This window comes from Prionailurus bengalensis, chromosome C1, assembly GCF_016509475.1.
Source record: "Prionailurus bengalensis isolate Pbe53 chromosome C1, Fcat_Pben_1.1_paternal_pri, whole genome shotgun sequence".
Lineage (NCBI taxonomy): Eukaryota > Metazoa > Chordata > Mammalia > Carnivora > Felidae > Prionailurus > Prionailurus bengalensis.
Window position 1 is genome coordinate 165244058 of NC_057345.1, and position 14623 is coordinate 165258680.

The 14623-nt window shown below is 36.9% G+C and overlaps 1 protein-coding gene across 1 annotated transcript in view; it reads left to right on the forward strand.

Moving 5' to 3' along the window:
* MTX2 (metaxin 2) overlaps window positions 1-14623 on the forward strand; it is a 65433-nt gene that overhangs the window by 8462 nt on the left and 42348 nt on the right. The window contains exon 2 of the mRNA XM_043577123.1: window positions 13848-13895. Coding sequence (XP_043433058.1) covers window positions 13848-13895 — 48 coding nt within the window. The remainder of the gene's footprint in view (window positions 1-13847; window positions 13896-14623) is intronic.

Sequence of the window (14623 nt, forward strand, 5' to 3'; positions counted from 1 at the left end):
CTTACACACTTAGCTGTGTTTTTGTGCTGATTATATATTTTTATCTTTAAGAACTTTTATAAACCAAAGATGTTTCTTTACGACTTAGTCTGCATTTGGATTTTCAAAAAAGTTTGTTTGGTATATTTATCCCAGGGGATACAGTATCCTTAGATATTGAAATGGAATTGCCTCACACACATTGTATTTCATTACCTGTTGAAACTAGAACACTGGCTAGAACTTCATACAAATAAATTGTATCATTTGTTAGGCCTGAAGAGGGCCATCATTACTCCAGCATTTATTTCTGTAAGTTAGTATTGGCAGCTGATGCTTTAATGATCTGGCCTTTTGACCTCCTTTTCTTTTGATTGTTAGCCTTTACATTATAGCAGAATGTTTTGGCTTCATGAATGAGAAGTTTCTGATTTTCTTGTTTTATCAATTAAAAAAAGTTTTTTATGTCAATAAGAATGTAAAAATAAAAGCTACTTTCTTTTTTTCATTAGGCATTGTTATCATTGTAATTTTTACTATTCATCAATTTGATGACGTACTTTGGCTAGTGGATGAGAATTGGTTATATAATGTTAGGTATTTATGTAGTAGTTTATATTTATTTTTTTTAGTTGAGATTGTGAATTATTCTTGATATATTTTCTTCTCAAACAGATTTCTCCTTCTTGTCATATATACTTGTACTGATTTTCCCACACTATCATGTGGCTATTTGGAGAAGGTAAAATCATTTTAGTCTTAAATATTTAGAAAGGGAGATAATGTCTTAGAAGTCATGGGGTACAGTTTAAAAACAAATATAAAGTATGTTTCATTACTTACTGTTTTGGATTATCTTTGTATCATAGGTAAATGGCTTTACTGGTCTGCATTTTATGAAAAGATTATGGTAAGCTTTGAGTTTAGCTAGCATACTTAAATCATTTTTCTCTTGGATTCTTTTTTTCCTCATTTCCTGAATAATGTAGTAACTGCCAACAGACCAGAGTTTCTGATGGAGGTATGCCATTGTAGTTACTGGGTTCCAAATTCTGGAGGTCAGGGAGCAGTAATGTGGTCAGGAAGCTGGAGAGTGAGATTTCAGGAAGGTAAAGTTTCAGAGTAATGGATTAATAAAATGGAACTGACTAGAGGGAAGGTGAAAATACCAAAATCCATGCCTGAAGCAGTAAAGTGGGGTTTATAAATGTGACATGGTCAGGAGTCTGATTTAGATGAACAGAGGGAATTCTGAGGCTTCAGATGGATTAATATTTAATTCTGTCTTTAATGATAGACCTGTGACTAATAGTAACTATTAAAACTGTAACTGTTCAGTTATTATTGTAGTATACAAACCACACCACAGCTTAGGGATGTAAAACAGCCATTTTATTATGTTCATGGATTCTGTGGGTCAATAATTCAGATAGGCCACTGGAGAGATTTCTTGTTTCTGCCTCACAGTGTGTGGATACTCAGATGGAAAGACTCAAAGGCTAGGGATGATCCGATAGCTGGAGGCTAGAACATCTAGAAACATCTTCACTTACATGTCTAAGAAATGCCGATTAGGAACTCAGCTGTGATTGTCTTCTGGAATATTTATACATGGCCTCTCCATGTGGCCTGGACTTCCTCAGAGCCTGGAGGCCATAGAGAAGTCAGACATTTAACTCAGTTCTCCAAAGGCATATGTTCAAGCCACCAAAGGAGAAGATACATCACCTTTTATGACTCTGCCTTGGAAGTCTTGAAGCATCACTTCTACCATATTCTGTCAGTCACAGCAGAGTTACAAGTCTGCCCAGATTCAAGGGGAGGAGATTTAGCTTTCACCTTTTGATAGGAGGATGGGGTAGGTGGGGTGTTGGTGAGGTTCTAGAAGAGCTTCTAGGACAGGATATTGTTGTGGCTGTCTTTAAGAAATATAATATGCCACGGTAAACAAGGTGGTAATAATACTGGTGCAGAGGGATCAGCTGAGTTTAATTAAGTCTGGGAACTGACTAGTCCCATTCATGAACTAATAGAGGTTCTAAAATGAGGTGGGGGTGGATGGCATGTGGGTGTGGGTAGAATGGTGTGTAAAGGTGGTAGGGTGTTATTACACATTACAATTATCTGTGGAGCTCTCTAAAGCCATGCTTGCATTGCATGGCATTTCTCAAACCTCATCCATGCACTTGCACACACATTCCCTTTTTTCTCACCAAAGGCCTGTTACATGTGAAGGTTAAGGACAGCTCTAGGGCAAGGATATTTTCAAAACCTACATAGATGATTGGGTTGTATACCTCGGTTAGAACCATTAAACAATTTGGGAGAGAAAATGAGTTTATGAGTTTTTACTGTTGAATTTAGTACACATTTTTGTTGATGTTAATTTTGTTTGATGATTTTATTTCCAGAGTTATAGCAACTTTTTGCTGTCAGATATTTTTCAGGCTTTAGATAGCAAAAGACCTGCTTGATTTCCTATAGAATATATTTGTTAGGTTGAGTACTTAATTTGTGCTGGGTCCTCTGCTAGGTGCTGGGTTACATAGAAGAGCAAAAGAGTTCTTACCTTTGATGAACTTATATTCTTGTACAGAACACATCGATTGAAACGGATAATTTCTTTCTTTCTTCCTTCCCTTTTTTTTTTTTTTTTTAATTTTAGAGAGACGGTTAGTGGGAGAGAGGGGCAGAAGGAGAGAGGGAGAGAATCTGCACTGACAGCGCAGAGCCTGATGTGGGGTTTGATCTCACCAACTGTGAGAACATGACCTGAGCTGAGATCAAGTGTTGGATGCTTAACCGACTGAGCCACCCAGGTGCCCCAGATGACCATTTTTTAAAAGAGAATTCAAATCTTGCAGCCCAGTTATAAGGTTCATATCTATTCATGATCACATGTAGTTGACCTGCTTTTTATTGGAAATTAATGACAAATGGCTGATTGTTTTTATAATGTGACAAAGTCTAAACATGACCATTTGAGAAGATGACACGTGTACTTACTAAGAAAGAATGGAAGGTTTTAAATTTGACTTGTATTCACTTTAGCTTCAGTTATTGGCTTGTTGATGCTGTGCATTAGTCTTCTTGACCCTTGTTAACCTCCAGAAGTTTGTTAGTTTTATGAAATTGATTCTTGAATGCCATTTTGAAATTGATCTCCAGTTTCACATAGATAGATTTAGATGGTTCATGTTCAAGTCTCATGATGATGAACTTAATTTTACTTTCCTATTGATTGCATCTAATGGAAAAACTATCATTTAACCACATTGGTTCCAAAATAAGTGATGCTTCGGTTCATTAATCTTAAAGGCTTACTCTGGAACACTGTAAAATTGCAACATGTTAACTAATGCATGTTTTAAAACATGACTTTAAGCCAAATGCGCAAATACTTAGGTAGAATAAGATGGACAGAAATCTTGAATAAAGTTAATCTACATATAGCCTCACTACCACATTCTGAGGCAAATGAATGAAAGAGGTGAAAAGAACTTAATCTTACGTCAGGTCCATTCTGTGTCTCAGGGACGGTCTTTTTTTTTTTTTTTTGTGGTATTTACAGACCATCTGCATCAGAGTTACTGGGATTGCTTGTGGCATGTTTGGATTCTTGGTCCTCATCTCTATATGGTATCAGAATTTCAGAGTTTAGGGTTTGGTGGAAATACATAATTTTATGAAGTTCCACAGATGATTCTTACATACTAAGGGTTGAGAACCACTGTTGTAGGATGATTATAGTTGCTTTAATTCTAATATTTAATTATCACCCAAGAATGTTTATTTGTAGGCTCTGTAAGTTGTTAGCTAATACAGCTGTGTGTTCACTGACTGGAACCAGACTACCTGGGGTCAGACCCTGGCTCTTAACACTTATTCACACTGTGACTTTGGGCAAATTACCTGTGCTTGTGTCTCAGTTTTGTAAATTAGGGATAATAATAATAGTCTACTTAATAAAGTTGTGAGATAGTTAACATGCCAAGCACTTAAGTGCACAATAGACACAGTAAGAGTCTTAAAATTTTGTTTGCCTCAACTTTATTGAAGTATGGTTTACATACCCTTTAAAGTGTACAATTCAGTGATTTTTTTAAAAGTTTATTTATTTATTTTGAGAGAGAGAGTGCGAGCAGGAGAGGGGCAGAGAGGGAGAGAAAGAATCCCAACCCAAGTAGGCTCTGCACTGCCAGCACAGAGCCTGATGTGGGGTTCGACCTCACAAACTGAGACCATGACCTGAGCCAAAATCAAGAGTCAGACGCTTAAACGAGTGAGCCACCCAGCTGCCCTTCAGTGATTTTTTTTAAAGGATATTTACAGAATTGTGATTATTACCACAATCTAATTGTAGACCATTTCCATCTCTCCCAAAAGAAATCCCTTCCTCATTTACAATCGCTTCCTATTCCCAGCCTGAATCAACCATTAATCCGCTCCCTATCTCTGTAGATTTGCCTATTCTGAACATTTCAGATAAATGGAGTAATAGTTTGTTTTCTTTAGTGACTGGCTTCTTTCACTGGGCATAATTCTTTTGAAGTTCATCCCTTTTGTAGCATGTATCAACATATGGTTCCTTTTCATTGCCAAACGCTGTTCTTTTGTATGGGTATGCCGTATTTTGTTCATCCATTCATCAGTTGATGGTCATTTGGGTTGTTTACATTTTTTGACATTGAGAATAAGGCTGGTGTGAACATTCATGTACAAGTCTTCATGTGGATATATGTTTTTTTCATTTCTTCTGGGTGCATACCTAGGAGTAGAATTGCTGAGTCATATGGTAATTCTGTGTTTAACATTTTGAGAAACTGCCAAACTTTTTATATTCCCACCAGCAGTGTGTGAGAGTTCCAAATTCTCTACATCTTTTAAACATTTTTTATTTTGTCTTCTTATTCCGCAACACCCCCCCCCCCCCCCCCGCATCTTGTTGATTATAGCCATTCTGTGCCTGTGAAGTGGTATCTCATTATTGTGGTTTTGACTTGGATTTCTCTAATGACTAATGATATTAAGTATGTTTTCGTGTGGTTGTTGTTTATTCATATATTTCCTTTGGAGAAACGTCTCTTCAGATCCTATGCCCATCAAAAAAAATTGTGGGTTTTGTTTTTTTTTTTTTATTACTGAGTTGTAAAAGTTCTTTATTCTGGATATCAGCTTTATGTGTCTTGGAATCTTAGCTGTTATCACCACCATCATCATTATCATTACCTACCTAGATAGAAGTTTTAGGTAGTGTTTGACCAGAACTGACTACGAGTTTTCTTGAATTTTCAATCTGTTTTGCTTTCTGTCCTCCGCTTTCTGAATGGCAGGTTATTAGAACCCATTTTCCTTGGATAGTAATTCTCCTGTATCATTCATCCATATGCCCTCACTTTGGGTCACTTTAATTGCCCCTGTAAAAGAGATCCCAGAATGCTCCTCAGCCCCTTACACCATGTGAGGACACAGCAAGACTGCAGCAGTTAGAGTCTCAGAAGAAGGCCTTCACCAGAGCCTGACTATGCTGGCATCCTGACTTCCAGCCTCCGGAATCGTGAGAAATTTCTGTTGTTTGCAAGTCACCAGTCTGTGGTATTTTGTTACAGTAGCCCACAGGGACTAAGACAGTAGCCTTACTACTATGTTACAGAGTGCTTACCTGCCAGTTTTTTCAGGTTTGTGGAAATGACACCATGGCACTGCACTTCTTTGTTCTCTAACATGAGCCATTTTCTGACATGAACATCGATCTCTGACTTTTGAGGTGATGGGACAATGGTTTTAAACTCCTTTTATGGGAAGGGTCACTTCCTGCTTACACATCCTGTGTAGTGTCATTAAACATCCCCTATGAAACAGTAGCTCAGCGACATTGATATTTAATACTTTCATGATCAGTATTTTCTGGGATGTAGTGTTGTCTTTGAACTGTACTATAGTCTGCAGGTTAAATTGCTGTTAAATCTAACACATAGCTCTTAAAATTCTAGTTTTGATAAAGTCCCATGGCATCATACTTTAAACATCTTAAAAATGTATTTTATTTTATTTTATTTTTTTTTACGTTTTTATTTTATTTTTTTGAGAGACATAGAGAGACAGAGCACAAGTTGGGGAGGGGCAGAAAGAGAAGGAGACACAGAACCTGAAACAGGCTCCAGGCTCTAAGCTGCCAGCACAGAGCCTGACGCATGGCTTGAACTAACAAACCGTGAGATCATGACCTGAGCCGAAGTCGGACGCTCAACCGACTGAGCCACCCAGGCGCCCCTTAAAAATGTATTTTAAATGAAGGCTTTATATCATAACTGCCTGAAACTTGATAGATGTCTGTGGTGATATCATGGAGATCATCAGCATAATATTTATGTCAAACTAGTAAACTTACTTCCTTCTTTCTCTGTGTGTCTTGCAGTAACTTGTCCATGTTTATGAGCTGCCAAATGCTTTTTGAGTATTTTGTTATCTCAGTATTTGCATTCATACCTTTGGCAGAAGGCCATCCAAATTTAGAGATAGGGTACACATGTTTCTTACTCCTTTTGTATAACACTGTCTGAATAGTCGTAGGAAGCTGAAGAGATGACATACAGGAAGGAGCTTTTGGAATTTAGTTGCCTAAGGATATACTGGGTTTGACTTCATTAGTGCACAAATGATAGGGTTGTGTAGAGTTATTATAGCATTAATCAATTTGATGGATTGGAAATATGACAGTACTGAAGCAGCATGTAATATTAGTGCCTATTATTCTACAAATTATGTCTTCACCTACATTCATATGCCAGAAGAGTCATGTTGTGCATTAAGAATGCAGAACTTAAAAAATAACAGAGGGCACTTCTTTCCATGGCCCCTCTCTTGCCCTCTTAGATGAGATCATCAAGAGATGTTTATTAGGTCATAGCATTTCCATACCGTGGAATAGTCTGTATTGAATGGCATAGATAAAACATTGCCCCTGGAGTGACCCAAGTTGATACTTGGGAGAATAATTTACCTGCAGGTAAAATATAGCATCTGTAAGAGACATAGGGATAGCTATATGTGAAATTATGGACCAGTAGTCATTTCTCTAAAAGTTATAATGGACTAGTAGTAAAGAATATTGATTTTTTTGTTGTTATGTTGTGTTGGTTGATAAAGCTTAAAAATAGTAGATGCTTTAAACGTAATTAAATGAGAAGCAAATATGTATTTTGGGGGGGGGGCTGTGGGTATTGTTTTACCCTGTGTACATTTCTAACACTACATATGCTTTCTTTTATTTTATCTTACGGCTTTCAAAAGTCCAAAGAGTATGTATCCTCTTTTTTTTCTTTTAAACTTTGTTCTCTTCCAACATAACTACTTAAAGAATGGAGAAAATTTCTTTGAAAAATTTAAAAACACTCATTTTGATAAAAAAGCTTACCATTCCACTGAAGACTGAAACTTGAAGAGGCATCTCCTTTGCTTCTGGTAAAAGAGGCACTAAATATGAAATAATCATGGCAGTTTTGCCTCTGCAGAATTTGAGAGTAGGTAAAAGGCTAAGTAGGTAAAAGACTTTTAATAATGTTAATTGGATGGAAACTTAGTTATGAGGTGCTCTCATATTTGCTTTATTTCTAGATTTTTTTCTTTATAGAATAGGAATATGTTTTTTCTTTATAAAAATGATAAAAAAAACTTTCATGGGTCTTTTGCTAGGGAATAAGAAGTCTTTCTGATTTTAGATAATTAATGTCGGCCACTAAGTACCTTAGAGTAAGTTATTGCTGTTATGAAAATGATATAGTAGTTTCTTATTGTGAAAGAATTTCTGAAAGGTGAGTAGTTTTACTTTGAAACTGTTATAATAAAGATATTAGCTTTAATGACACTCAGACAAAAAAATTAAATTTAGCTTAATTTGTATTTCATATTTTGGCCACATTCAGTTTGGAGCAATTGAGAAGCCAAGTCTTTAATAAATAATCTTAGGACCATAGGATTTTTTTTTGCATTCTAGGAACTTACTGCCTAGAAAGATAAGGTATTGACATAATAATAGAATAGAGTTGAAAGTAGCATATGATATAAAACAAGTACAAACTGTTATGGACAATATAGATAAAAGAAATTAGATTTGTTCAGTGCAAAAGCCTTTGTGAGGTAGGTGGCGTTTAAACTTGGTGTTGAAAAAGGTGTAGGATTTGGGTATTTGTGGTGAAAGGAGTATTCTGTCCAGAGGGGAATAAGTTGAACAAAGTCACAAAGGTGAGAAAGCATGAAGTATATAGCAGTAAGTATTCTGGTGGGGTATGAGGGTCTTGTTACCACCCCCCCCCCCACTCCCCCATTTAGTTTGTATGTGTTCTTTCCAACCTTTTCTCATAGTCAAAAAAAAGATGATTTCACTAGAATAGAGGACTCTTCTTTGTTCAAGTGTATGTGAGCAACTGGGTTCCCTGCTGAAATGTCAAATAAGTAGTTATTTAATTAGAGCAGTGTTTTCCAAAGTGGAGTGGGGTATATACACCCTGTGTTATGTAAGACAATCCTTTCAAGTATAGGAAGAAAGTATTGGAGCTTGGACTTCAATTTATTTTTAAATTCTGTTTTCTTTTTAAATGTATGCTTTTTAATGTGCGTGATTTGTTAGCTTAGGAATACCAACCATATGATTCCTAAATCTGTTTGGACTTGAAATATTTGGACCTCAAATATTTCATCGATTGGGGTTAGATTTTAAAAAGTGGTAATGCCTGGGTTAGAGTTGTAGGATGTGGAAAGGGGAATACTGAGATGACTGGTCAGATAACTGAAGGCCTTTGGTTTGTCTTAGGAATGCTACAACAGGAATATCAAATGGGAACTATATATTTGATATGAAACAAAGAAACAAATTTCCAGGTTTAGGGTCAGCGCACAGGTAAGTTTATAGATAAAGTAGATTCTGCCAGTTATTTAGGCAGCTGCTTGATAGTTTTGTATTTGGGTTATTGGTTGTAGTATTAAATTTACTTGGTAAAGTTTTTTCTTTTTGGCCACGTTTTGTAATTTCTTTATCTTGTCTGCTGCATTCTTAACCCAAACAGTACAGAATAATAACAGCGCTGATAGTGGTAATAATAAAAACATTTATTCAGCCAACATTTACTGATTGCCTATTAGGTGCTCAGTTCCAGGGATGAAGTAGTGAGCAAAGACCAGAAATGAACACTGGATTCATGGTGTTTATGTTCTAGTAGGGGAGATAATTAACCAGGTAGTCCTCATATCAGTGTAAAAATGTTATCTTTGATAAGTGGTACAAAGGACTGTGCGTGCTATTCAAGCTTGTAAAGAGAGTATTTGCACTATTTGGGGAGGTCAGTGAAGACATCCCTGAGGATAGGACTGGCAACATAATGTGTAGGGTCCAGTGCAAAATGGTAACATGAGGCTCCTTGTTCAAAACAATACCAAGACTGTAATAGCAGCGTGTAATAGACTTAAAATCAAGCGTGGAGTCCTTCTAAGTGCAAGCCATGTGCAGTTGCTCAGGTAGCACGTCCAGGAAGCTGGCCCGAGATCTCAGCATGTGTGAGCTGAGCCATACTAGGAGTGAAAGATAGTGCCAGGGCAGAGGAAACAGCACAAATGAATCTTTGGGTCAGGAAGGAACATGGTGCAGTCAGAAGCTGCCTGAAGGCCAGTGTAGCTGGAGTGTAGAGTTGGCAGAGTGGAGTTATGATGAGGCCAGAAGGCAGAAGGCCAGAGAGGTAGAGACGGTGATATGTAAGGCCAAGTTGAGGATTCTGATCTTTATTCCAAGAGCCACATCAACCATTGATGTGTGTTAAGTATAAAGTTTACTTTTGAGGCACAAATAATACCAGTATCTTGCACCTTGATAGCACTGGACAGCATTCTCTCTCAGTCCCCATTTCCTACCAAACTCTTTTTCAGAAGCTTTGAGTTTTACCTTCTGTATTTATTCCAAGGCTAGCCTTTCCCAAAAGTAAGTTTAAAAAGGCAATGAATTCACACCAGGGAGTACTTTTGGTGGTAGAAATTGAACATACCTTAGGTGAGTCATGACATTTTACTCACTATTGAATTAGTCTATGGTCTAAAACATTTTAGGTTGATGGAAGTAAAACCGGTAAGAGATGAAAATGTTTTATTATTAAGATGTTTCTTTTTAAATGCTACAGATTTTTAAGGTCTATTGTCAGCACCATAATTTTAAATTCTTAATTTCCCTCTCATTTACATGTGGTTAGGAGCAAGGGGTAGATACTGACTTGTCTAGCCTTGGGAAAGATGTATAGGGAAAGCCGTTGCATTTTTGGGCTTTGTCTTTCAATAATAGGCATTCTCAGTAAAGAAAACCTCAATTAATATTGCCCAAACCAAGGAACAGCCATTCATATTTGTTATGTGTCATAATAATGTTCGTGATTCATGGATTTACTTATGAAGGCAGTTGATAGAGTTCATTTCCTCGAAAGATACCTGCATGGTTGGTTTGTAGATCCATTGCCATGCCACACAACTTAGAATTTTCACTTTTGGCACTCTATTGAATAACACTCTAGGTATTTCTTCTCCCATGTCATGTTTAAAATGTAATTATTTGAGCTGGTTCCGGTGGGAGATGCACTTAAATCAGTGATGTTTGTATACTTTGAGTTGCTCAAGGGTGAGATAGGCAGTTGATCATTTCTTGCATACTCTACCATTTCTTGCCTCCTCGTCCACGGATATATTAGAATGCCAGGCTGCTAAACACACACACACAGACACACACACACACACACACACACACACACACACACACACACACGGAGGCAATCTACTTGCCTTCTCTTTTTTTTTTTTTCAACGTTTATTTTTATTTTTGGGACAGAGAGAGACAGAGCATGAACGGGGGAGGGGCAGAGAGAGAGGGAGACACAGAATCGGAAACAGGCTCCAGGCTCTGAGCCATCAGCCCAGAGCCCGACGCGGGGCTCGAACTCACGGACCGCGAGATCGTGACCTGGCTGAAGCCGGACGCTTAACCGACTGCGCCACCCAGGCGCCCCGCCTGCTCTTTTTAAATGAAAGTTTCTCTTTGTGAAGATAACATCAGATGTTTTGGCAGAGTTACTTTTTAGAGTTTATGTTCAACAGTAGTTTCTGAGTTGGAATGTATTTTGTATCATGGATCAAGGAAAAACATCCAGTTTTCACCCCTTCACCCCAGTTTGCATCTTTAGTTCCTTATTTATAACAGAGATTTTAGTATTTGTAGGCAACTTCTTTATTTTTATTTGTAGTCAGGTGTTATGTCTCAAGATTACTTTCACAAATGTCTGTTGTATTAGAACTGGAGAATTCATGGTGGTGATAATAAATTAACTGTTACCTGGAACCACTACTGAACACGTAAATTGCTGTTCATATGAGAACTCTGCAGTTTTGCAGTGTAGTTAAGTAGCTTCTGAGTAGTCACAGAATACTAAATTATTTTGAGTGTATGCTTAGTGCTAAGTGTATGTTATTCCATTGTTTTGAAAAGTAATCTTTGTTTAGTACATGTAAAACCCAGTTAACCGTAAGTTAAAATAAACCAGACTATTTAATTAGAACGCTCCATGACTTTAGCCTAGTTGATAATGTTAAGTTCAGTAAAGCTTTGGTTAGCCTGAGTGTTTAGGGAGTAGAAGGGTAGGTTTAATCAAATGTCTTCTTTCTTTCTTTCTTTCTTTCTTTCTTTCTTTCTTTCTTTCCACAATTACTGTATCCAAAACATGGTACAGAGTAACATATAAATGGGACATATCTGTGCCCTCAAGAAACTTAGTTTTGGCGTCTTTGAAATTTTTGTAGATTTTATTTTCTGCTTTATTGCTTTAATAAGATTAAGATGCATATAATTGAATCATTTTTTAAATAATTGAATCTTCAATGATGTAGGATCTTATAACGAATGAACCTCATTGTATTGTTTCTCATATAGATGTAAACGGTGTAGGTGTGCTGACCATACAATTTCTCCTAAAAGGTTATTTTTTAGTAATTCGCTGATGTCAGCTTGTTTTTGTTTCCCTGACTTTTATTTTAAAAACACTGTTACACAGGTTAATTGGGCTCTTATTGAAATTTTACTTTGTTAAAAGTTTTACAGTAACATACAATAAATATTTAATTTTTACTGCTTTTTGGTATGTGAGTTGAAATTCAGTAGCTTTTACATATATATATAATATGAGCAACAGCATACAAAACTATGTATGGTCCATTATTTGCTTGATGATTTCATGGTATTATTCCTAAATATGAGTTTGATTTTGTATAGCCCAAACCAAACCAAAAGTAGCATTTATAATTTATAATGATAGTGTGTTTTTCTTTTCATTCTGAAGTATGAGTAAAAACAAATTAAAGCGTTCCTCCCTCCACCCCCACTCCCTGGACTGTTTAGTGCATCTTAAGGAGAGGTTAAGAATTATAGTCAAGCCTGGACTCAGGCCTAACATTAGTTTTACTAGTAGCTTTATTTCACAGTGTAGGTACTGCTTCATCATGTTACACCACTTTATTTTTATGGAGTGGTGGTGGTGGGTTCAAGGCAATGGAATGTTCTAGAATATAATAGGATTCTTCTGTAGGTTTAAATACCACCAGCTTATAAGGAAAGATGCATAGCCTGAAAGAGATATATTTGATTCTTTCATACAGTGATGTCTGTTTAAAACTTTACTTTCTTAAAAGTTTACAGTAAAATATTATAAATATTGTTTCACTTTTTTTCGATAGTAAATCAAATTCAGTATCTTATAAGTAACATTTTGGGATGTCTGTTTTTTGGAGGCTAAAGTAATAGCATATAGGCTGTTTTAGTTTTTAAATTTTAACTTTTGGTGGCTAAAATGAACAAATCAGGAGACTATAGATGCTGGAGAGGATGTGGAGAAACAGGAACCCTCTTGCACTGTTGGTGGGAATGCAAACTGGTGCAGCCGCTCTGGAAAACAGTGTGGAGGTTCCTCAAAAAATTAAAAATAGATCTACCCTATGACCCAGCAATAGCGCTGCTAGGAATTTACCCAAGGGATACAGGAGTGCTGATGCATAGGGGCACTTGTACCCCAATGTTTATAGCAGCACTTTCAACAATAGCCCAATTATGGAAAGAGCCTAAATGTCCAACAACTGATGAATGGATAACGAAGTTGTGGTTTATATATACAATGGAATATTACTTGGCAATGAGAAAGAATGAAATATGGCCATTTTAGCAACATGGATGGAACTGGAGAGTGTTATGCTAAGTGAAATAAGCCATACAGAGAAAGACAGATACCATATGGTTTCACTCTTATGTGGATCCTGAGAAACTTAACAGGAGGCCATGGGGGAGGGGAAGGGGGGAAAAAAAAGAGGGAGGGAGGCAAACCATAAGAGACTCTTGAAAACTGAGACTAAATTGAGGGTTGATGGGGGGTGGGAGGGAGGGGAAAGTGGGTGACGGGCATTGAGGAGGGCACCTGTTGGGATGAACACTGGGTGTTGTATGGAAACCAATTTGACAATACATTTCATATTAAAATACATAAATAAATTTTCACTTTTGATTGGGCAAGCTGTCTTCCACTTCTTCTCCATTAAAACAACAACAACAAAAGCAACAACAACAGTACAACCCGCCACCAAATAAGAAACCAAACAATGCATGTAAAAGAAATTATTTAACCTACTTACACAGGATACCATACGATCTAAGGTGGTGTGGTTATTGCCATATATAGAAGGTAACCTTGGCGATCGACTTTCAGTTAAATGCTCTAGGCAAATGTTTGTGCTTATCAGTTTGGTTATTGATATGTGTTTGCCTTATGTACCTGATTATCACTGCCTCGTTTCCACAGCTGCAGAGCCTTGGCCTGAAAATGCTACCTTGTATCAGCAACTGAAAGGTAGGTACTTGTTCACGATTAAAAATGGTTATGTATAAAAATGTACTTATTACCAAAAAAACCCATCGATAATGTCATTTACTCCTGAGAGACCATAAAACATAAAGAAGGGATTCTCTCATCTAATTTGTATTGGAGAGTTTGCCTAAACTTGTATCTGCCAGTGTAAACCAACTATTCATGGCCTATAAGGTTCTTAGTTTATTATTGACTCATTATATTGGCTGCTGTAGGCAGTGTAAAATGATGTGGTTGCAGGAGCAGTTGGCAGATTTACTGCACCAATAGCTGACACAGCAGATTTTTGAAGTCCTGTGGTAAAGTGGGCTCTCAGTAAAAAGGAACTGTTAAAATGTATAGGCTAGGATGGTTCAGGCTCCCTTTAGCAGCTCTTCATATATCATCAGATCACATTATGGACCCCATTTGGGGCTCGGCAGCCTGCTGCAGTTGTCAGAAGACTGCAAAGTAATGAAGACTAATAGGCAGCAGCCCTAGTCTTCTAAGCATGGAATTTTTATTGCTGCAAACTTGTCATCTTTCTTTTGTGTGACAGACCTAGACACTCTGTGCAATATTAACTGCAAGCTGGTTTTATATGGTTTTGAATGCTTTTACTTTTAACTAGAGGGGTCTGAGAACATACTGTTTTACTTAATGAAAAGAAGAATAATATTTCTTGAAAACTTGAAAAATGAATTTGTTTTTAAGTGAGTGATTTTAATTAA